Source organism: Pithys albifrons, chromosome 1 (assembly GCF_047495875.1).
Source record: "Pithys albifrons albifrons isolate INPA30051 chromosome 1, PitAlb_v1, whole genome shotgun sequence".
Classification (NCBI taxonomy): domain Eukaryota; kingdom Metazoa; phylum Chordata; class Aves; order Passeriformes; family Thamnophilidae; genus Pithys; species Pithys albifrons.
The window spans coordinates 80,579,733-80,603,891 of NC_092458.1; the positions used below are offsets into that span (position 1 = coordinate 80,579,733).

Consider the following 24,159-nt stretch of genomic DNA (forward strand, 5'->3'; position numbering starts at 1 on the left):
CCCTGTCCTCTGATACTGTCCAAGAAAATGAAAAATTTTTGTCTAGGAGACATAAATATTAAACTGAATCTAAAGTAACTTGACTGTCTCGCAACATGCTTGTTACACATTTTGGTTTGCGTATTTAAGCATCAAACAGTACTCAAGCAACAATTAAACACAATATTTAGAAACATTGTTCAAAGCTTGGAAAACCTGAATTTTCTGTATAAGTCTGAGTGGTTCTGTGTAAACCATTGAAAATCAAATGTGCTTATAAAATTAAATGCTAAAAATAATTTTTATAATAGCTAAAACGATTTACTGCTTGGTTTAGTCTCACATTTCCTTTGAAAATTGCAGAAGAAATTAGAAAGTCTCTAGAAAGTACTTAGAGATGTCTAATAATAAACTTTGCTGAAAGGTGACCTATGCCAGACTTATAAGTCCACGCTTAAGCTATAAAATATGATTAAACTGAGTTTTATGAGAAATTATCAGTCAGATAACTCAGATCAGAATATTTCTCTTTCAGAGCTTAATTTTGTGCACCTGGCTTAGAAAATATTGACTATAATATTGCTGAAACCACCTTCAAGCCTGAAACCAGGGGATAAAATTACTTCTGTTCAAACACTAGAGCTTCTAAAAGAAGATTAATTCTCAGTTTAAAATATATGGAAATTTTAACTGTAGATAACTGAAGTTGTATCTTTAAACTTTGTAACAGGAACTGAGGTTAATATTTAATTTAAAAAATTCCATTTACTTAGGCTTTCACTTCATTTTCTAATTTAGCCATTATACAGTAACTCATACAGGTGAGAGAGGATAAAATCAAAGGTACATTGTAATTTCAATGCATTTTTCTATCATATGAAGGTTTTCTTACTCAAAATTAGTATTGAAAAGAGGGGTTTTTTGAAGCTGACACGACATATGGCATTCTTTCAATGACTATTCAGAAGTATTTTTAATGAGTCTGCAGTATTGAGGCTGCCAATGAAGTCTAAATCTGATTCTTATTCCTCTGGTCAACTGCCATCTTAACAGCCACAAAGAGGCAAGTAATGTAAGAAAGAATGACGTAGATCAAGATAATGGAAATAAGGGAATTTATTGTAGAGGTAGCTTAGTAGTAAAGACTTTCAGAGGCATTGAATTAACTTGCTGAAAAATAGTTTTATCTCGGGCACAGCTTAGTGTGTGATCTGATGCTGTTTAACTTCTTACTTACCCTTCACATGCACCTACAATCTAACAATGTGTGACGTATGACAGATGCAATGAAATCTCTTGCAAGCACCCCATACAGCTCTTAAAATCTGGGCCGTGGATCCCAAATCCCAGTTTCCAATGACTGTGTGTCTGTAGATGTCTGTATGTGAGCATACATAAAAGTCTAATCAATAGCATTTCTGTTTGTCTTAATAATGCCACGGTCATCCATTAAGTGCACCTTGAATCCCTATTTTTACTTTTGCTAAAGATCCCTTTTATTCCTACTCTCAGTAGGCACAGATTGGAGTTACGAAATCACAGGCAGCAGGGTAGTTATTCACTGTTGTAAGTGAAATCCTTAAAAAAACTGTGCATGCAAGTGCAGCACTTAGGAACACCTGTGTAGATCTTCCCTCTACCTCTTTGCCCTCTCTCTTTAAATAGCGCACACTTTATGTTTCATTTATCACACACTGTCATCATTCTTGGTCATAGGTAATAAATTCAAACTAACCAACCAATTATCTAGAATTCAAGTTACAATATATAATTTTCTTGCAATTTCCTTTCTTATCTTGAAACCCTTAATTTTGTTATTTTTCTACTGGAATCACAACTTTGTCTGTGATTTTTACCATTTTAATCTACTCCCGTCAAAATAATGACTTCATTAACTTGCCTCAAGAATTATTCCAGAGATGAACTGAAGGCATAAAGCTCAATTAATTTCTTTCTGGCTTTATTAGTGGTTCACCTGTTGAGTTGGGGAAAGACATTTCGTATTTGCATAGCACTTGGAGCTCCTTCCCAGGGGCACTAGAAGAGGTCAATTCATCTTTCTTTAACTTCGTCCATCCCATCTAAGTTAATCGTTGATATTCCCTCTATAGCTGATGTAGAGACTAATCTCATGAACAAAGGATGAATGACCTCAGAGAGAATTACATTGCTCAACTGCCTGAGAGACCTCAGGGAAGCAGCTTAGCCAAAGGCTCCATTTAATGGAAAAAAAATTACTTTTTCTTTGTTTATATTTGTTTAGCTCTGTAATAGATTTAAAATCACTGTATGTGTCAAGAACTATAAACTTTAAAAATACAAATCATGAAAGACTGTCCCTAATGCGCAGTGAGAATTTTGTGCGGGCAGCAGCCACAGCACTGGGCCAAGAAAAACCTTGATATGCTGTTGTCTCCTGTGATACTCAGCAATGCTACCATAACAGCTGTCACTTTATGTCAGACTTGCTGTCTTTCCTCAGCATGAGATCTCCAGAAGCAGCCGATAATCTCCATATCCTTTCGGAAACCTTCATCCCTTTGGATCACAGAATCAATCACAGAATCACACAACAGTTTGGGTTGGAAAGGACCTGAAAGATCACCCAGTTCCAACTTCTGTGCCATGGGCAGGGAACTTTCCACTAGACCAGGTTGCTCATGGCCCCATCCAACCTGGCCTTGAACAGTTCCAGGAAGGTGGCATCCAAAAAGTCTGTGAGCAACTTGTGCCAGTACCTCACCACAATCTCCTACAGTTGCTCTTTCTCCCTTGCTGGAGTTTTGCAAGCAGAGAAAATGACACCAGAAATTCTCTCTTTAATTTGTCTTTCTAATCAAACACTGATGCAAATGCACCTTGAAATTACCAGATAGATTTGAAAGTAATACTACTTAATTTTTTTCTGTTCAAGAGATTCAAGAGTAGATATCTAGGAAACACCAGGAGAATATACTTTTAATTTCAACCCAAAACATCTTATTTGCTCAGTACATAAATTAATGCAGAGAAAGGTTCAATCTTAGAATTCATATTCTCTGGGGACATATTCTAAACACACATGAATTGTACAGAACCTATATTTTAGTATTATTTAGTTTAAGCACATGAGCATTGGTAATAGTGACTATATTGTGGAAATTCATCCAGGTAATGAACTATTTTGTATTTTCAGTCATGTCTCTATATGAAGTAGTTCACCCAAAGGCAGAGAAAAACAGGTTTCTAGTGGGTTTCTGAACTCTAATATAATAAAACGTGTTAAAGTCTTTGGATAAAAAATATTTTTGTGAAGTCTTCAGCATCTTTAATAGTCCAGTCACCCAGGGCCAGTTACCAGTTACCATAACAGCCTTTTAATTTGAAGTTGTGTAAGATACTATGAAGACTAGGAGAGGCAGTAGCAATAAGGTAGGACAGACTTATATTACCTGTAAGAAAAGAAGGAAAAAAACCCTGACCCTGAAGGTAACTCAAAATCAAAACAACAAATAAACCAACTATGTCTTTGCAAAGTGCAAAAGTCAATAAGAAAGAGAACACATTTTAAAGGAAATAGATGGAAATAAATATGAGCTTCTCAAGTCATATGATGTATGAAATTATGTCATTGTGAAAGTATTAAAACACTAAAAGTGTTGGTAAAATTTATTGCTTGAAAAGTAAAAATTGAAAGTAAACAAAACTTTTAATGAAATGCATTTTTTCTAGCTGAAAAGTACAGTAAGAAATTAAAAAAAAGAATGAGATTGAGAAAAGAAACACTGAAATGGGTTCAGAAATAATGCCAAGATTTTCCCTCATGCTGGTTCTAAAGTGAATTACGCCTGGGCTCCCCTCTGCTCACTCAGCAGTATACACCCTTCAAAAAGGCCAGGACACAAATCCATACATGTCTTTGCCATTGAAAGAAGGTCTTGTTTTCTGAAAAAGCTGTCAGCTAAGGGCAAAACCACAGGGGAAAGGGATTTCAGGTTAGCGAACTCTAAAACAAGGAAGAAAAGGGGGAAGATATTGTAGCTCATACACAACACATTAGCAGCTGCAAAGATAACAGCAGCTGCAAAAAGCAAATCAACTCTTTATTTGAATTCCCAACAAGACTCATTAACGATTACCTCAACAAAACAGAAAAAGTGGAAAATACTACAGTTTAATTAATAAATAGTCAAAGAAAAGTAGTTCATAATCTCAAGCAAGAGGATTTAACAGATTCACTTTTTCCATGTGCATATAAACATAACCAAGCACAGCAGGCTGCATATGAAGAACCAAAACTAGACAGGACCTGGACTACAAATGGAACTTAAAGAAAGAACTACCAAAAAACCCCAAACAACCACATAACTTCATGTTTTCACATTCAAAATGGAACAAAGAAAACATGGGTTTTAAAAGGAAATCATGCTTTCCTTGCACGATTTCCTACAGTTGACTTTGACAACTGTATATTCTTTAATGAAGAAACTAGTCAAGGAAATTTAAAGTCTGCTGATAGAAACAAGAGCTAAATATGACTGAGTGAAAAAATAAGCACTTAAGCTGAAACATTCATGAAAATGGGAAATAAGAAAGCTCTGGAGTCTGTGAGGAAACAGCAAATACGGTCTAGCAGATAGGGATGACTACATTAAACACAAGTGAATCTTCAGAAAAACATAAAAAAAATTATCCAAAACTTGTTTTCATGTATCATGACATTTTTTGACATTTTAAGAAGGAAAAAAAAGATATTAGAATTTGCTTATGAAATACTCAGTGTTGTATGGTTTACACTGCGTAACTCAACTGGGAATGTGATCTTTAAATTTAAGAGAGGAATTAAAATGGAACCTTTAATATCTTAGGAGAATCCTAAAAAGACTTGACTTTATAGGAACATTTGTAATCCCTGGTGCTTCTTCAGCTGTGGCACCTGAAGTACCCCAGAAACACCTGTCTGTGCTGGGGCAATGCCCATGAACATGGAGTCACTTTGGGACCAGGGTTAATCTGCACTAGAGTGGAAGCCATGGTGAAGACAGCTCAGGAAAAGAGAAATGCTGTGATGTGAGATACTAATTTGAAAGTGGATCAGGGAGGCTTTTAAACCACCCTTTTAATTTTAAATATGCTTTAGGGCTTTTTATTGAAGTAAAAATAGTGTGAAACTTTCGATAAAATTGCAAACTTAAAGACTTTGCTCCAACAATGTAAGAACCAAGAACAGTACATTCTAAATAGTAAGCAGCAATTAGAAGCACAAAAGGTATACTTAAGGTAAAGACCTTGCATGGCCAGACAAGTGGTTACTATCTTGGCACTGTTGCATTTGTCCTAAATGTACCAAAGTTGTACTTACTGTATCAAAGGAAACACAGCAAATACCATTCTCAACAGTTAACCTTGAATATTAAGTTCTAACACAACTTGGAGCACCCAAGGATTAGCTTAAATGTCAGTGTTTTAAGTCTGAACACACAAATATAATTTGGTGCATTACGTGAAGTTGTGTGTTGCAGTCACATAGCCCTGTTAAACATCTTAATTTACACAGAAATCTCTGCAACAAAGAGGCAATTTCTTTCTAAGTGAACTCTGGTGTTTTTTTGAAGCAAAATATATTAAGAGGAAGGAGAACTAGTTTTGACAGCATCATCTGTCATATCATCCCTGAAACAGTCAAGGCCAGGTTGAATCGTGGCTCTGAGCAATCTCATTTAGGACAAGGGAGGCACAGGCCTGGCATTTCATCAGCTAGAGAAAATAATTTACTATTCTGCAACTTAGTAAACAAACTTTATGGGCATATAAGGAAACAGTAGAGTTGGAGATGGCACGGTAGAAAGAGCAGTAAAAAAAAGCAGCCTTTATTATTGCTATTTGAAGAAGTTCTTCTCTTCTGCATAGGAGAACTTTGGTGTATTACCAACTATTATCAATGAATTAGGATCTGAAATAACAAATTTCTCTGTTAAGGAAAACGCTTCTCCTCTTGTGGTATTGAGTAAAAAAAAAAGTTTGAATACAAGGAGAAAAAATACATTACCATAATGTTGAGCTTCCTTTTTTATATTACTCCTTCTTTCTCAATTTTTGTAATTTAAAAAAATGGACGAAGCTTCTCACTGAACTTCATCAGCAAAATCTATGAAATATAATTCTAAATTTTTTCTTTCACTAATCTTTATAGTGGTGGTATTTTCCACCTGAGGATAAAAAGAGGGTTTTCACTCCACCTGGTCAGTAGGACAGTACACAATGCAAGTATCACTATGTGCTTATCCTGTTCTCTCCCTAAGCTGCTGGCTTCTGCTGGAAACTGGATCCTCAGCAAATGGGCTTTTGGTCAGATCCAGTTTGGTTGTTCCAAGATTATGTTATGTTCTTTAATACACATACACGAAATACAACTCTAATATCTTGCATTCTTTGGCAATTGGATACAGTGGCCTCCAGGTGAAAGCCAACTGCTGTATTGCAACTTTATCCAAGTAATTAAGCTACACTAATTTTCAACAGCTGGGAAAAGGGACCTTTAACATGACCATTGACATTTCAAGGGATAGAAGTAACCTACACAAAGATGAATAAATACAATTATTTATTCTTTCGAGATATTTTCTGTCTATCTAATTCCCACAGCATCTGGAAAGGTTAAATGTCTGAATCAGGAATTTATGAGACTGTTGTACCAAAACAGGAGACAAGTGTTTGTATTTTGAGGCACGAACAGGGAATGAAAGGGGGAAAGGGCTAAAAATTACCTATGACTTCAGAGACCTGCAAAAGTGAATTCTGGGTTTTTCATCTGGTATTTCCAAAGGAGCAGATGTCCTGCATCTGCAGGTCAGACAAATGTGGAAGATCAGGGGTGTGCTTTCATAAAAGCTGGGGCTGCTTACGAAAGTTAGGTCCAATCACCATGGAGCCTTCCAGATTCAGGAGCAAAAGAACTGAAAAGTGAATTTAGTTTCACAGCTGCCAAGAGATGCTTAGGTGCAGCTCTTCAAAAAGTTCCTTAGCTAATGCCTGCAAGGACAGGCAGTGTCTATAAAAGTGTCTCTCCCTCTCATCCTCTTCCCTTATGTCAAAGAGCCACTTGCCTCACGACAGGTGCAAGCACAGCCACCAAGCAGCAGCTCATGCAAAAAGCAATAAAGCAGAAACTCCCCCACTTTAATAACTTTTTAACCTCTTCAGTGTCAGCTCCTCTAATCAAACTGTAATCAATGAATGTTTTCCCTATATCCAAGCTGCTAGGAGAGTTGCTTAATTGGCTCGCTCGAAAGATTTCAAGCAGATGACACTTCCAATCGGTTTAACGGTTTTCCAGGGACTGCTGTGAGGGAAGAGCTGCAGAGATACTGCAATGCAGCACAGCTCAGCTTGCAGACCACTGACACGGAAGATTTTGTAAAAATCTTAGGGCTACACTTTACCCTTTCACACTGCCGCAGGGGGAAGGAATGTAAACATTCCAGACTAAAATGTGCAATAAAGCTTTTCAGCAGCTTCAGTACTCTGTCTGCCCCCACTCCCAAGCTGTCTCTTTCAGGACAAATTGTCACTATTTCAACCAAAGTTCACTTTCCATTAAAAATGTATCTCATTTTAACTGACAAAATGTTTTTTCTTAACTCCTTCCATACTGGGCTGTAATTTACAACTGTAGCCATTAAAATCAAACTATGTCCTGGATAAAAACCTGGAAGAGTAAAATGTATTTCACTGTGGGATATATATTCCCATTTTAATTTCTTCTCAACTGTTTAATAGGGGTACACTGTTCCACCCTAAGATTATTTTCCAGGCTCAGATTTTTATTTTGCACTGGTTTTATACAATGTTTTAAAAGACATCTGAGAGCTGCTAAGCAGAGAGAAAAGTTAAAATTCTGCCAAGACTATTAAAAATTGGAATGCAAAGCTAAATGTAAGTGGTTGGTTCCTCTTCTAATTTTATTCCAAGTAGCTTTTGGTCCTTAAATTCTCTTTACTTTTATATCAACCATTTGCAGAAGATGTGAGCTTCATGTGACTATGAAGGTTTATCTTTTTCAAGCCTGAAGCCTGTGTGGACTATTTAGTGTAGACTGAATATATCCATAAACATCCATATGAACTTAATCCACAATGACAATTATAAGATCATGATGCTTAACATTACTTGATCTCCATTTACACAATACATATGTATATAAGATACAGTACACAGGTTACTTCCAGTTTTTAAAACGAAAGTAAGGAATCACTCAAAAAGCCCAGAGTTATGGCTGCTGTTCCTAGATACATACTCTTACTGCTGAACTCTTTTTTAATTTCTATGATTTTTTTCCCTTTTGCTCTTAATAATCTTTCCATAATTTTGTTCACAGAATTCACATTTCTGTTTGGATTTTCATACCTCTTTTTTCCATTCTGTTTCTCAGAGAGATGAAGGAATTAAAGGTGGTGAGTATAAATGAGGAAAACAGAGACTGAAGAGCAGAACTGAGGAGCTGTTTCTTCATTCTTTATACTATCCTTTGTATTTCCATTCAACTCTTTCACATGAAATCACCACTTATCTTCCATTCTCCCTTTGTTCACAGCATCTATGCTCTTTTACAGAATTTTCACCAAGACCACTTTCATCTGAGGGTTAGGCACTGTGGTTCTGTGGAGGACCATCACCAAACACAGGTCTGACAGCATTCAAAAAAAGTGATGCTATTCTGTCTTATCTTTGCTCATCTCTGCATTTGTGTATTACAGGCAGGATGAAAACAAAAGGGCCATAATATCGAGAGGAAAAGCTATTTGATGGCAAGCACTAGGATTTTTTTGCAGGAGTTACCATTCTCATGAGATTTGCTGCCAAGACTCTACACATTAACGTGAGGGGAGTTCATATGAGGCTTAGATGAACTTCTGTTAGAAATAAGGAAAAGAGACCTTTAAACTTTGAAAGCTGTTTCTACAATATCCACCTGATTTTCTTCCCACACCATAGCGTATTATTTGTTTTTGGAGAAATTGCCAAGACAAATGTGCTGCAAGCTTTTCTTTACTGCATAAAAACTAAATTATTGGAGCATAAGGTTTTTCTACTCACAATTTTAATTGCTAATCACCAGCTGGCTTATAGTATTGACTGGTACTTATATCATTGTCACTCAATAAGTAAAATATCAATAGCTAAAGGTTTCATTGAATATTTTTGTTTGCAACAGCATCTAACGGCTTAATAATCTGGAAAAGATTAAAAAAAGTACTGGTTAATATTTGCAGTGGCTATTATTGGATCTCCTCCAAAAACCTGAAGCTGTAGTAACAACAAATCAGAACTTCTAGTGGAAGTATAAAGCTTACTTCACTTATGTACTTTACCAGTTTTGGAAGTGTTTTAAAGTGAGAAGCTCCAGAGGGAAGGACAGTTGTACAATTTTAAGACTCTATTTTATGACTATGTTCCAATATATGCAACAAGGTAAGACTGTTAAATAAGAAATCAGGTATAAATTTCAAAGACAGGAGAAAAAGAGTTCTACAATACCTTTAGAATAAAGTAAGCATTTATGCTTTCCTGTTTGAACTGTAAATCTTAAATAATTATCTGAGAAGGTCACTTAAACAATTGTTTAAAAATTGTTTTGTCTTTCTTGCCTGTTGGGGATTTTCACATCTGATTTATGCAGTTTGCATTAACCAGCATCTCACATTAAAATAAATGCTTCAGCAGTAAGATAACACATTCTAAACAACTATTGAGTATACCCTCACTACCTTTAGAGATTCAATCATTTACTATAAAAAGGCTAACTTTCAGGGATTGTTCCTCATAAGCTTCACTCTGGTGTGTTTTGAGCTACCTGACTGAAACAGAAAACTGGCTTTTCTTCACTGACAAGAAGTCACACAGCTGGGACTAGTCTGCCCTCAACAGGTTTTTGGTGAATGGAGCAATGCTAGAGGAAAAGCTATATAAATATGCAACATAATACTTGATGGATTTCATCAGCATCATTTGAATTACATGTTCACTAAACCCAAATTTGACACAGTATAGAGCTTCTAAAATGTAGGGTAAAAGTATGTCTACTAAAAGTTCATTTATAATAGGAAAAAGCTGTTGAGCGATGTCCTTTTTTGTGTATTAACAATGGCATAGAACAACTGTGAAATGCCAGTGATTGCTACAAGTACTCAGACACCATGGTGATAATTGCAGTATAAAATCACTAGACAGCAAACAAGACTGCTGGAACTAATAGGAACATGGGTTTCATTCAGAATCCAGTTTGGATAGCTATCTGTAATGGAATTGCTTTCCAATACTTTTTCTTTTAAATAACACTGATTATTACTTATGCATTTTTATATAAATATGTTCAAATTATTTAACTAAAGACAGCTTCTTTCAATTTCATTTGTTCTCATCTGTGCATTTCTCAGTATGGCCTAATTTATTCTGTTTGGTGACTCAAGTGCAGATAAACTAATAAATGTATGCTTGATTCCAGATCTGAAGCAGACTTGTGTATTTAACTAAAATAGCTACTGTTTTTCAATTCGTGTATTATCATCAGGATCCAGAGGAAAAAAAAGAAAGTATCATATTGGATAAATCCTGACAGTGCTAATTAATCTTCTCTGGAAAAACCTGACTGGCTGAGCATGTTATTAGAGCTATTGATTCACCTGAGACCTACATGTGTTCTAGGCTGGGCACAATCAGGCAGAATCAACAGCCTGTGTTAACAGGTTGTAGCAGGACTTGTGAATTGCACTAGAGCTGTTTACTGCAAACCGATAACACAGTGCCAGCATATCTTCACAGACACCTGTACTTGATGAATTAATCTGGCAAGACTTTCACACTAACAACTACTGCAGAGGAAAACCATCTTTAGTTCCCACCAGAAAATAATATTGCTTTCACAAATTCCTTGAGAACCTCAGATAGTCATTTGGGTCACTGCTCATGGACAACAAAGAGGAGATTTGCCCTTTAATTCTGGACTCCAAATCAATCAGTGCCTACTTCTTCCCATTATAACTATTTCAACCTCTAGAAGGCTAACTATTAGACAGCAAAATTTGGATGAGATACATCCCACTTTAAAATGTCTTACATTTTGCTAAATCTTGAATCTTTTATTTAGAAAACTGTCATTTTCTCTAATGAGTACCTGTTATCCAGGTCTAATTGCCCTGAAGGTACAAGGAAACTGTAATCCGAAAGTAATCATGGGAAGCTCTATACATTCTGCAGGAAGTATTCATTTTTGTTTACTTCAAACACTCAGATTAGAATTAATGTCAGATCTTCCTGGCGTTTCTGTTCTTTCTTAGCCTGCCTTTTGCACCACCTGTCTCCAGGGGGAGAATAGAAGAGAACATAAAAAGAGCACTAATGAGAATAAAATGATAAACTAAGTGTGGATTATTGCCTTATTATATGCACATTTAAAGACAGCTCTTATAGTTGCATAAAATACTTCCAAAAGCCATGTCTGTGACTAAAATAGTGCCATTTCCTTGGGATAGAATTGTCACTTTAATTTTCATTCCAGATGACTGCTGATGATAGCTTGGAAACTCACTATCTCCAACAGCCTCATACTGTTAAATGAGTGGCTTCAAAGCACTTCTCTTTGGCCATATGTCTTTCAGTGCATTGTTTTACTTACCCTCCGGCTGGTATTGTGCTATGATCGTTACCGTCTGCCCAGCTCCTTTGAGCGCAGCTGCTGCCTGCTCATGGGTAGCACCTCGAAGATCAATACCATTCACCTGTGGAAGGAAGGAAAACAACAGCTCTGAGTAGTTTAACATTAGAAAGAAAGATAGAAGTTTTTTGTTGTTGTTGGTTTTTTTTTGTAAATATCTCATGGATGTAAAGGTCAGATTGCCCAGATTGCAAAAGCAAAAGTACAATATCAGAAAGGCTGGTAGGATATTACCTGTGACTGTCCATGAGGATCAGCACTAGGACCACACATCCCATAGTTTGACTACTTATTTATGCATATTCTCTGACCACTATTTTTGAGAGTTTCCTGCTCTACTGTGTTCACATTTTTGGTTATCTCTTCATCAATCAATATCATTTAATATATAAGTATGAAAAGATAAATGTTCTGTGGTGCTTGAAGGTCACTGTAGAATACTGATAGCAAGGAAACCTCTGCTTCAGCCACACTCTGCAAGCCCAGTCAGTAGCATCAGGGATACCTGGATTTATATATAGAGCTTGTCTAACAAAAGCTGCTGTCTGGAGAACTTTCAGAGCAAAACCCCATCTATTGTTTCCCATTTATACAACCCTTCCTATTATTACCTAGAAATACCCCCATATACTGCACATGACATCAACAGAGTTGCTATCAAATGCAGCTTCCTCAATGCTGCCTGTTCAACATTTACAGAACTTTCCATAAGGTTCCTTTTTCTTAGTAATTTTTTGCTACATAAGCAATGGAAGTGGAACAGAAAAGAATAGAGTAGATAATCCACCCCTAAAATTCAGGGGTAGTTTCAGAACTCTTTTGATTTGTATTTGCGATGTTACATGTTTTGTCAGCAGCATCCCAAGGAAGAGATAGAATTCATATAAAGAATTATTAATGGCTCCGATAACTTGAACCCTGTGTTACTGTCTGGCTATACTGGAGTGCGTGAGATTTCCTTTTTTTAAAAGAATGTATTTATGTATTTTTTATGTATTTATCTGTCTTTCCTCTCACTTCTACACCTTTCTACTCCATAATGTTTCAGTGAAGAGCAGGAAACTTTTGACATGTCGCAACCTCAGCAAGACAGAAATCCATTTCTGCTTGTTCAAGAAAAGCAAAACAGAAAGGAAATAAAGGGTGGGGGAATGAAAGAGAACCATGTCATAGGTTTAACAGGCAAACAGGCCAAAACAAAAGATACAAATACTCAGCTATAGCAACTATTTGTGGTTATTAACTACTGTCACAAGATGGCTAAGCACATATTAAAAAATGGGGTTTATTTTGTTTAAATTTTAGCAAATTTTAAGGCTTACAAAAATAAATTTGATTTCATAGAACTTTACAATTAGCAGCTATTGAGTCTTTTATGAATACATTAATTTTGATCAATAACATTTAGAGACTGGCCCATCTTAACTTGCTGCCTTTCGTCACATTTTAGAGAATGTGATCTGTTGGGAATACAAGTACTGTTTGCCATAGAATCAGAGTCGTAGAATAGTTTGGGTTCTTCAAAGGCCCTCTGCAATGAGCAGGGACGTGTTCAGCAATCAGCTTCTCAGAGCGCCGCAACCAACTGGACCTTGAAGATTTCCAGGCATGGGGCATCTGCCACTTCCCTGGGTAACCTGTGCCAGTGTTTGCCAGCGTCATCACAAAAAGCTTCTTGAGTATTTGCATGACAAAATCTAGGCCTTACCAGGATTTAGACTATTATTCTTAGAAAAACTAATTTGTGATAGCAATAATATAAAGCCCAGAAGATACCACAATTTCTGATCCAGATGACTACATAATGCTCTAGAATTGTTGACTGTACACAGAAATTCTGAACATAGGGCAGATATAATATAATGAACTTCATAATTTGTCTATACTCAAGAGTCCTCAGTTGTCCCATCTCTTTGTTTGAAAGCAATGGCTGTTATAATGGATGGTGTAAGTTTTCAAAAAAAAAAAAAAGGAAAAAAAAAAGAAAGAGCCAAATGTTCAAAAGCTTTCATCAAAGTTGTGCCTTACAGGCTCCTGGGAAAAACTCACGGAAATTCAGCTAGGAATGTAGCCCTGTAGAGGGCAATAATTAAGTTAACTCTAAAGGAACAAAGAAGAGAATCAGAGTTTTCAGTGTCACAACATATATTTTAATGCACAGCCCTGAAAATACCAAAAGAGGAAGATGATGCCAAATAGGACTTAGTTTGCAGCCTCTGTGAAGAATACCAGCTTCTTGGAAGGAACACAACTTTAGGCTACTGCTCTAGAAAAAGAGGTGCTGTGCCCTACTTTTGATCAGTGACAGTGTTATTGACATTTGATGCTGCACAGATATACCAGCACTACAATTACTCACTAACTCAGCTCTATAATGTCAGTTTGGGTAATGTGAAGTCCAAGCAGAATCCTTAAATTTAGGAAGCACAGTACTCTTAACATGCCATAAAGGAAACATCAGCCTGGATTCTGTGTCTCTGAAGAAAATTTTGAAGCCAAACAACCTTTCCTTTAGTAGAGGGATTAGGATTTATCTATGTGCCTCTCATAATTGGAGTCCTTGAGAGAGTCCCAAGAAAGAAGAAGGAAAGCTTAAAGAACATTCCTGAATTCCTGAGCTCCTGAGTTGGGGACATGAATATAGATGTTGTCATCCAGTCAGCATTAGAAGGTTCCAAGAAAGAAAAATATTAATTTTGCTTAGGCTTAAGCTTGAAGACCATAGTTTTCAGAAGAACACAAACCTTTCTTAAGCAGTATAGGGAAACATTGTGATGGTCTGCAAGAATTGTGTTAATAGTACAGAAGATTTAAAAAATCATTAATATATTGCAATAATCTCTCAACAGATAAAAGGTAACGATATATGAAAGAATAAGGAAATCATATGCTTGTCCTCCTTCTCTTCTGAGAAACAATAATTCTATGTATATGTCAGCTAATAAACGAAATCCTAATAATACATCAAGACTATAAATATCGACAGGAATTTCCCCAAAGTTGTTACACAAACATTTTTCACTTTTCCAAAGAAAAACAAGCCCCTGAAATGGCAGCTGACTACTTTCTGCCCTTTGCACCCTTGTTCTAGAAGAAATGATTGCCTAAGGTGCAAACACAACACATTGTAGTGAATGAATTTCTCAGAAATTAATTTCACTTTTCTGTTAGGATATAGGTGAGAACAGACACTTGAGGAGGACTAACAGATCTTGGCGGCTGAAATCAAAAGAGCAAGGAAAAGAAATGTCAGAGAGAAAATCATACAAAAATCCTATTTACTGAAACTTTTATTTAGATGATAATCAAGCTAGACAAACCAGATTAAGTAATATCAAAGAGGTAAATGACCTGAATACTTTATGATGTCAAAAGAGTGTTATCTTTCTCTTCAAGATGCACAACTGCAGAAAAAAATCAAATAACCATTGCCAAATAGGTAGGGAGAGGTCCACTTGCATGTTGTTTTGCTCATCACTAGTGACAGAACCTCACTGAAGAATAATAGGTGTTAAATTTAGAAATTACTTATAACCTAGTCTGACTTGGTAAAGAACAAGAAGAACAGATGCTAACTTGATTTCTGGGTATCACATCCCAATATTCAAAAGCAAACATCATAAACTCCCAAGCCTTCTAGTTGAAAACCAGCATATTCATGTAACATTAAATCTCGATGAAAGGCACCATTAATTTACATGATTCAATCCAATTTTTACCTTCATAAAAAAAGTGAACGAGTTCTGAAAGAACAGATAATAATAATCATACTCTGTCTTGGCTCTTCCTCCAAAACAATGTCTTAATATAACATAATAATGTGTGCAGTACCATTTTGCCCTGATATTATTTCATTGCAAATTGTTTAATCTGATTTCAATTACCGCTTTCTGTTAATTTGAGGTAGCTTATGTTAAGAATAAGTAATAAAAGAAAGTAAAAAAACCCTCAGAAATAGTTGCAAGTGTGGGCAGGAAAGTTTAACACATATCAAAGGTGTTTTGGTTGTTCTTTTTCTTCTATTATAAATCATCTCTCTTCCTTTAAGAAGGATTATACAATAAACAAAGTAGCTGTTCTGAGCTTGACTGCACAGCCCTGATATCCTGGCCCAGAATGAACTTGACTGCACAATTTCTGATGCCTAACTTCAAAATGAATTTGACATAATGGAAATAAGAAGAGCCTGCAGCTTATACAGATGTCTGTCCCTTCTGCGTGCTGTGGCAAAAAGCAGTACGAAAGCTTATAAACAAAGAGAAGTGCCACAATAGAAGATGATAGCTGAAAAATAGAGTCAAAACTAAACTGAGATGGAGAAAAAGATGGAACTATAGTTCACAGTAATTACAGTAATTGCCTTTGCATTCAGTGACCCAAAATAAAACATTTACTTAATTTAATACTGAAACATAATTGAAATGAAATATAAGATTTACTTTTTCCATAGATTGAACTTTTCTGGAATTGGAAGAGTTATATTTCCTTTAAAATACTTAAGTAGCCCATTTTAACACAAATTAGTGGTGTTCCCAACAGACTTGCTTCAATCTGGTTGTCTTCTGTTAGAACGTGAGCTTGATTTGTATATAGGTCAAATAGAGGGTAGTAGAATAATCTGGTTTATTTAGCAACTTCTTTATTTAACACACCTTATTTTATGTTTTTACATAAATCTTGTAATTAAATGAACACTTGGAATATCTTGTTGAATTGGAAAAGAAAGGAAAAATACTTCCCTTCCCTGGGGAGTAAACGTAAAGGATTTCTTTCCATTTCTTCTTTGAGTTGCCACAGACATAGTCTGGTGCTTTTATACAGTAAATTAAATGGTGAAGAAAAGGCAGGTTTTGCCATGGAGCAAACAATGGAGTAGAGCTTTCAAGTTGTGTCTATATTCTTTTATTTGTCAAACTCACAAAATAAGAGCTTTTGGCACTTCATAAAGCAAACAGAAGTCTGAATAAAGGCAACTGCTTACCACTACAATTCCCATTGTTTGCATTAGATACCAAGAATCCTATTTATCTACTTTAACTTTGCACATCATCTTAAGTATTCTGAAGCACATTAGTAAGAGATGAGAGGAAAGCTGAGCCATGTTCTCCAGCAGTCCTGCTTAGTCATTGAAAATGGAATATATAGCATCAACCCCTACGTAATGGAAACATGATCTTCCAGCAAGACAGGGAACATTGGAAAAATAAACCTTAGGGATGATATGCCCTGGACAATTCTGAGGAAGACCTTCCTCATGAGCAAGGGGCATAACCAGTCTACACAATGGCCCACACAACTCTTGACAACGGATAGAGTCCACCAAAAAGTACAAGAATTCTAAGAAACCAGGGCATGTTGCCAAAGTATTGGCCTTGAGCAATCATCCTCTTCAGCTTAGACAGGCCAGCTTTGTGCAAAGCGAAGGCCGCACATCCAGCCTGAGGCCAAGGCTCTGCCAAGTGCTGCTGGAAGAGCAGTGGAAGTAGGGCAGGCTCAGTGCCATAGACACTCCAGGGCATGTCTGTAGGAGTGGCACCAGGCAGGAGGAAATGCCAATATAGGAGAGCCTTTGCCTTGCTGCTGAAGAGTGTTTAGAAATAGAAAGAAAGGAGAAATGCACAGGGGGACTGAAGTCTTCACTCTCCAGTTAGCTTCTGTTAAATTTTCAGGCTTGTTTTTTTGCTTTTCTCCTACTTTTCTCACTTCTCTTGATCTGTTCTGTGCCTACACTTTCTCCTGGTTAGTTAGAACTGCTTAGTTCAGCACAGAGAAGCACAGTGGCTTTCTCATCCTGAACTCCAGTGAAAACACAGCATTGTTTCTTATCTGCTGTTCTCCATGCCCAGCATTCTCCTGTCTTTTCATGGGCCAGCAATTTCAGTGACCTTTTCAATTTTCCCTGTTTGGCTACCTTAGATTTATGATTTTTGCCTCTGGTAAGCTGGTCTTTATGCTCTGATGAGCTGGACATTCCAAAGGCAAACTCTTCTCTCTCTAGAAAACAAGACCCACTGTGGGGGCATGAGCTATATCATGCCTTTTTCTGCCAGCAACTTTAAGGAGGCAGGTAAACCAAAAGAAAGGGGTATCAAAGCAGCTTTGAAGCAGAAAGAAAATTGATGTTATTGAAGAGTTGTTTTGTACACGTTGCCATTTGCAGTAGGAACTAACAATCTTTATGACTTACCAGACCATGTGGATCATTCCAAATGGTATCTGTTAAGTTTTTAACCATAAGCAAAGACTTACAGAAACTGTACAGAAATTCTGATACAAGATCTGCTTCCTACGTGACTGTAGCTTTTGTGAATGATGCCAGATTGGGCAACTTTGAGACTGAAATGATCTTACTGAACAGTTCACGGGAGTGACAGCTTAAGAGACATTTCCCCTCAGTTCCATCAGAATTCCTTAAAACTACTTTAATAAATAAAACTAGTTGAAGAAATAAATGGCAGCTTTTGAAAATGACACATAGGCTCACTGGAGCCTGAATGGACATGAAACTTATTTCATCCAGGTCACTAAATAGCTATGAGCTTGTTCAGTTTTCAACCTGAACTGGATGGGATCCAGAAACTACAAGATGATCAATGGCATTTGTAACATTACTATATGGTTAAGTCTAGACAGAGGCATACATACTTTTGCGTATAAAAGCAACAGGTATTACCAATAAAAATACCTATAAGATTACCATAGTAGCTAATAATCAAGGCCAATATTTATTAAATATTTTAAAATAAATATTAATATTATTTTTCATTAATTTTATATATGAAACATTCATCCATCAAACACTATACTTAGTAAGAATATTCATTATTGTTAAAATGGAGAGCTCATCATTAGCTCTTAAATTAAAATTTAGTTGCTGCTTTTTTACCTTCCCTTCTCCTGCATGGTCACTCAAACACCCTTGTATTTCTGGCACCACTGAATCTCATGTATCTCACTACAGTGTCATTTTTTTCAAGCCTTCACACATTCCATCTACTTTGCAATTCCTGCTCTCTTCCTACTCTGAATCGATAAAATATCTAACTGTCCCTCCTCCCTCCTACAGTTTTTACTTTACACGACTGTTACTTCCATTTGCTTTCCTGTCTTTCTGAAATATATCTCTTTCTCCCTAATTCTGTTTTCTGTCTTCTGTTCTCATCCTGAGCCATTTAGACATTCCCCAGTTAGTAGCATTTATTCCATATTATCTTGGTTTTCACACAGCTCTAAAAGGTATTTTTCCTTTCTGTGTATGGATATGGCTGAACCACCATTGTTCCGTTTTTCTCATAATGCTGCAGGGTTCTTGCTTCACATTTGAATTTCAAAGGATGGTATAAGCAAAAATAATTGGATTTCTCCTGCTTCTGAAATGAGGTAAAGGTTTCCATCTTAGAAAGTTCCTTGTACCTCAAAGATGATATGAACTTAATTTCAGCTGAAACCAAAAGTAATGAGTACTCAGGAACTGAAATAAAAAGGTAAAGCAATTTTAGAGGCTCCTTAGAGACAGAAGGACATTGATGATTTGTCTGACCCTGAACACTGAGTTAGTGGTGAATTCAAAAATTGAAATCCCTGCCTTGAGCTCCACTTGATAGGTTTTTTCACATTTCCACATCCACAGAATATGGCATTGTGACCTGTGAAAGGCGAGATGGTCATGGCAAATCGGCACTGAATTCAACCCAGGGACCACGAGGCAATGTATGAATAGTAGATTGAGAGTTGTGTGGCCAGATGAAGGAGCTGTGGGAAGAAGTGAACAGGCTACGAAGCATTTGAGCAAACAAGTCAGAGAGAGCAATTATTTTCAGAGATGCTGCAGTGTCAAGACTCTTTGGTGTCTCAAACTTCCTCTGTAGTGGAGAAGCAGGTGGACTCCGAACCCTGCAGGGTAATTAGTCAAAGGACAGTTAGTCAAGGATCTGTTAAAGATGAAGGCTGGAAGAGGGTCACTGGACATACCAGGAAGAAGGCTCCTCCTCCTTCTCAGAATTTGACAAGTATGACTGGCACCTTCTACAGCAGGTGTGAGGCTCTGGAACTAGAAGACAGACCACTGGTGAGGTGGGTAAAGGTCCTCCTGGGGTAGTGGGGCCTCTTAAAAAAACTCCTCCTATACCCCACATCAAGACCTCCTCTGTTAACAGGAGGAGAAGGGTATAGGAGACTCCCTTCTAAGAGAAATGGAGGGCCTGATATGCAGACTGGACCCAACTCACAGGGAGGTCTGCTGTCTGCCAGGGACTCAGATATAAGGGACATGACTGGAAAACTCTCCAGTCTAATAACACCCTTCAATTACTCTCTGCTATTGGTGTTCAAACTGGCAGTGATGGAATAACAAAGAGAAGTCTGAGGGCAATCAGAAGAGACTTCAGGGCCCTGGGACAATTGGTAGAGGGAGCAGGAGCACAGCTAGTGATTTTGTCAATCCTTTTGGTAACAAGGAATAATATTATTAGGAATAGGCAGATCCATCAGGTTAATAAGCGACTCTGAGGTTGGTGTAATCAGAAAAAAATTGAATTTTTTGACCATAGGATGATCTACACAACACCTTGTCTACTGACACCTGATAGGATCCATCTGTCTCAAAGAGGAAAATGTGTTCTGGTGCAGGAGCTAGTGGGGCTCATTGACAGTTCTAAACTAGCTTGGAAGAGGGAAGGGGACAAAACCAGGGTCCCCAGTGATGAGCAATGGGATGGTGTGCCAAAATTTGAGGAAATGAGAACTAATGAGATCCCTCAATTTGCCTCACATAGTGTTGGCTACACTGTACCACACCTGAAATGCTTCTACACCAATGCCCACAGCATGAGGAACAAACAAGAGGAGCTTGAAGCTTTGGCCCAGTCCCAGAGATTTGACATCATTGGTGTAAGTGAAACCTGGTGGGATGAGATCTGACTTGAGTGTCCTGCTGGATGGTTAGAGATTCTTCAGGAGGGATAGGCAGGGCAGACGAGGCTGAGGGGTGGCACTCTATGTAACAGAAGGGTTAGAATGTATGGAGCTCACAGTTGGCACTGGCACAGTTGAGAGCCTCTGGATTCTGGGTAAGAATCCAGGGGTAAACAAATAATGTGGTTGTCATCGTGGGGGTCTGCTATAGACCTCCCAGCCAGGATGATGACACCAACAAATTAGTCTTTTAGGAACTAACTTTCAATCCAACTTCTCTTGTCCTTATAGGGGACTTCAACTTGCCAGAAATTACCTGGGGGCATCACACAGCAGGTGCAGCCTGGGCCAGAAGATTCCTAAAAAAACCTGGATGACAACTTTACAGAATAGGTCCCATGGGAGTTGACTCAGAAAAATGTCCTCCTTGATCTGCTGCTTGTCACCAGAATGGATCTCGTGAGTAAAGTGGAGATTGGTGACTGTCTTGGCCACAGCCACCATGAAGTGACTGAATTTAAAATCTCTGTTGACAGGAGGAAAAGCACCAGCAACACCTTATCTCTGGAAATGAGGAGAGCAGACTTGAGGCTGCTCAGGGAATTAGTAAGCAAGGAGAAAATGTTTTTGCAAGTGCTGGGATCCATCAGTACATTCCTGTAATCCTGTGACTTACTGGAATCTTCATCTCCAGATGAAGTATTCAGTGCTCACATTTTATATTAAAACTTCATGAATCACAATGTTCATAGTTTATTTGTGGCTCTATAGTAAGGATTATATGACACAGACACTTTGAATAGACAATGCTCTGCACTCTTAAATAAACCATTCTTTTTATAACCAGTGAAAAGGAAATAGCTCTTATGTTCTTTAAGTGATTTTGGTTTTGTTATTGTTCTGGTGGCTTGCTTGTTCAGATACAGGCCATATCTATCTTGTTGGTTTGGGTTTTTTTAATGGATCCAAAAAATCTCCTCCAACAGACTATTGCAGATATTCCTCCAATACCCTATTTAATGGATGGCCAATTTCTATAACTTTGCAGCTCAAGTCATAGGATAATTTTTTTAATCACTCAGAAATCCAAAACTGCCTGGGAATTAGAGCAGAATGCTTCCAGGAGTCTAGTTTGTTTGAGTACAAGGCAAAAGTCCAGCCTGGGGCAAATCTCTGAATGAATAAAGCTCAGTGACTGTAGCCATTTTGTCCTGCAGTAGCAGTTTGGCTTTCAAATTTTTGTTGTTGGGTTGCCAGTAAGGCGACACTGAGGGGTGTAAAGCTCATTCCAAATCTTCAGTGTATCAGATGTGACATAATTCTGTTTGACAGTGTTAAACCAAAATTTGCCAAGTCAGAATATTTAAATGGAATGGAAATTCCTCCTTAAAATGTAAGGAGCTGAAAAGCAAGCAGTCTGGCATCAGATAATTTCTCCTCATTGAGACAATTATAAAATGAATGTTTTAGAGACAACTGATGATTTCATCACAGAAAAAATACACATCCTCTAGTCTAGGCCAATTTACTAGCTTTGCATGACACAGAACTGGCAGGTCTGATAGCTTGCATTTTTGGGAAAAAAAAAAGACAAATCTTATTAATGAGAATTGTTACTATAATTTATTAGCTTCTGATCATGTGCTTGGTAAAGGAAGAGTTAATTTAGGAAGCAGTTACAGAATCAAGGCAATTGTAATCTATGTTATGAATTGAAGAAATAAGGGGGTGAGGGTGGAGGTGAGGAGTGAGAAATCCAGCTGGAAGACAAATTTCTAGATAAATGAGACAAACGGAAGCTCTCTACTCACCCATGTATGCAGCATTCCTGAATATGCAGGTGGGTTTTTTTTTTTTGCCTAGAAGCTACATTAAGCTTGTATTTTTGAAAGTAACCTCTTTTATTTTGAAGTTCCAAAGTGGCAAGTCTATGAGCTTCAATGGCAATGAAACCCAGTTGCCCTGATTACCAAATAAGTGCATCATGTTTAAAAGGCTGAATATGTCTAAGTTCTGCTTCCAGCCATCAGACCCTGTATATTTACTAACAATGATGAAAAACATTTTGTTAACAGCTCTGTTCTCCAAGGGTGAGTATTTCCAGATGGTAGTGTTTTAACATGGACACAGTTCATACTTCATTAAAATGAAGTTTTGCTGTCCAGGAGGATGCTGGGACTTTCCTGGCCTGAGTTCTAAACTCCAAGATTTCATGGGAAAAGACTTTATTATTTTCAAAGACCCATTTCTTTAAACATTGAAAAAAAGAGGGTTTTCAGAAGCATAAATTTGTTTTGCACCCAGTTTTCCTCCATGGGTGTTCTGTTGCCTTCTCTACTTCTAAATATCTTTTCTCGTACAGGGAAGTTGTTTTTGTTTTCACCATGATGACAGCAAGTACTGAATATATGTCTGCATGCATTGTAAGAAGTGAAACTAAATTTATGTGGAAGGGCAGAGCCCAGTGCATCCAGATGATCCCATATAAAGACAAACAGGTTGAGGATTCTCAGAGACCTACTGCCATTTCTAACTCATCCTCAAATCTGAGAATTCCCAATATTCTCAGCAATGTCTGAACTTCCATTAACCAGTTAGTTTGCCTCAGATCTTCCTATTAATCCTATCATGACAGCATCTTTGCTTTTCTCTAATTTTTTCTGTTTTTTTCTGAGGGCTTGTATGAAAATGTTGATAGGCAGCTTACAGGGGCAGAAAGTTTGTGGTAAAATGACATTTATGACTTTTCTCCAGCCCTGTTGCTGCTGTTCTTTCTGAAGGGAAATTATATTTTACAGTTTATTCTTGCAAAATTCATTGGGATTATTAATCCTCCTTCTGTTTACTAAGTATCTGCAAATAGATTGATTGCTTCTCCCACAAGTTTTTCCCGAAATTTGGACAGCCTTCTTTATATCCCCAAATATTCCTTTAGTTTTTGAGTATCATTATGAATAGTCTGCATTGAATAGTTCCTTAAGAACATAAGAATCAACTTCACCTGTTTTCAATATCTCATTTGTCTAAATTCAAATTTAGTTTTGCCTTAGTCCACTTTAAAGACTTTTCTCTCTTTCTTCATAACTGCCCTAATTGAAAACAAAAATGTTCAGAAGGTTTTAACTCTCATGGTCTCACTTTTAAATATTCTTTTCTTCCTGCTCTTTGGGAAACTAATTTATTGCTTGATTTTCTATTTTCATTGAACATTTTCTTGCTACCTTTTTTAATTCTTGAAAGTTACAGAAATTTTACACCTTTCTGAATTTTGCCCCAAATTTGACCTAACATACATTTTCAGAACTTGGGTTGTTATAACCACAGTGACTAACTGAGATTTCACTTTTTAAAATGTTGATTACTTGAATTTTGCCACTGTGAATGCACAGCAAACTGGTTTTGAAGTCCATGTTACTTCCTCACTTCCTTTTAGCACAAAATCATGAATTTTGCCACTACACTATACAGTCACTCAAAGGCAAGTTTTGTTCCATTGTTTCATTTTTTTAGGCCATTCTTCCTTACTGGTCAGAATAAAATCTGGAATTATCTTACTTATACTCCTTTTTCCATAT

At 37.1% G+C, this 24,159-nt stretch overlaps 1 protein-coding gene across 22 annotated transcripts in view; it reads right to left on the reverse strand.

Annotated features, from left to right (window-relative positions):
- The window catches only part of DLG2 (discs large MAGUK scaffold protein 2), a 1,023,852-nt gene that overhangs the window by 199,540 nt on the left and 800,153 nt on the right, over positions 1-24,159 (reverse strand). For all 22 annotated transcript variants that reach the window (XM_071556365.1, XM_071556356.1, XM_071556345.1 and 19 more), the window contains one exon: positions 11,633-11,735. In XM_071556365.1, coding sequence (XP_071412466.1) covers positions 11,633-11,735 — 103 coding nt within the window. The remainder of the gene's footprint in view (positions 1-11,632; positions 11,736-24,159) is intronic.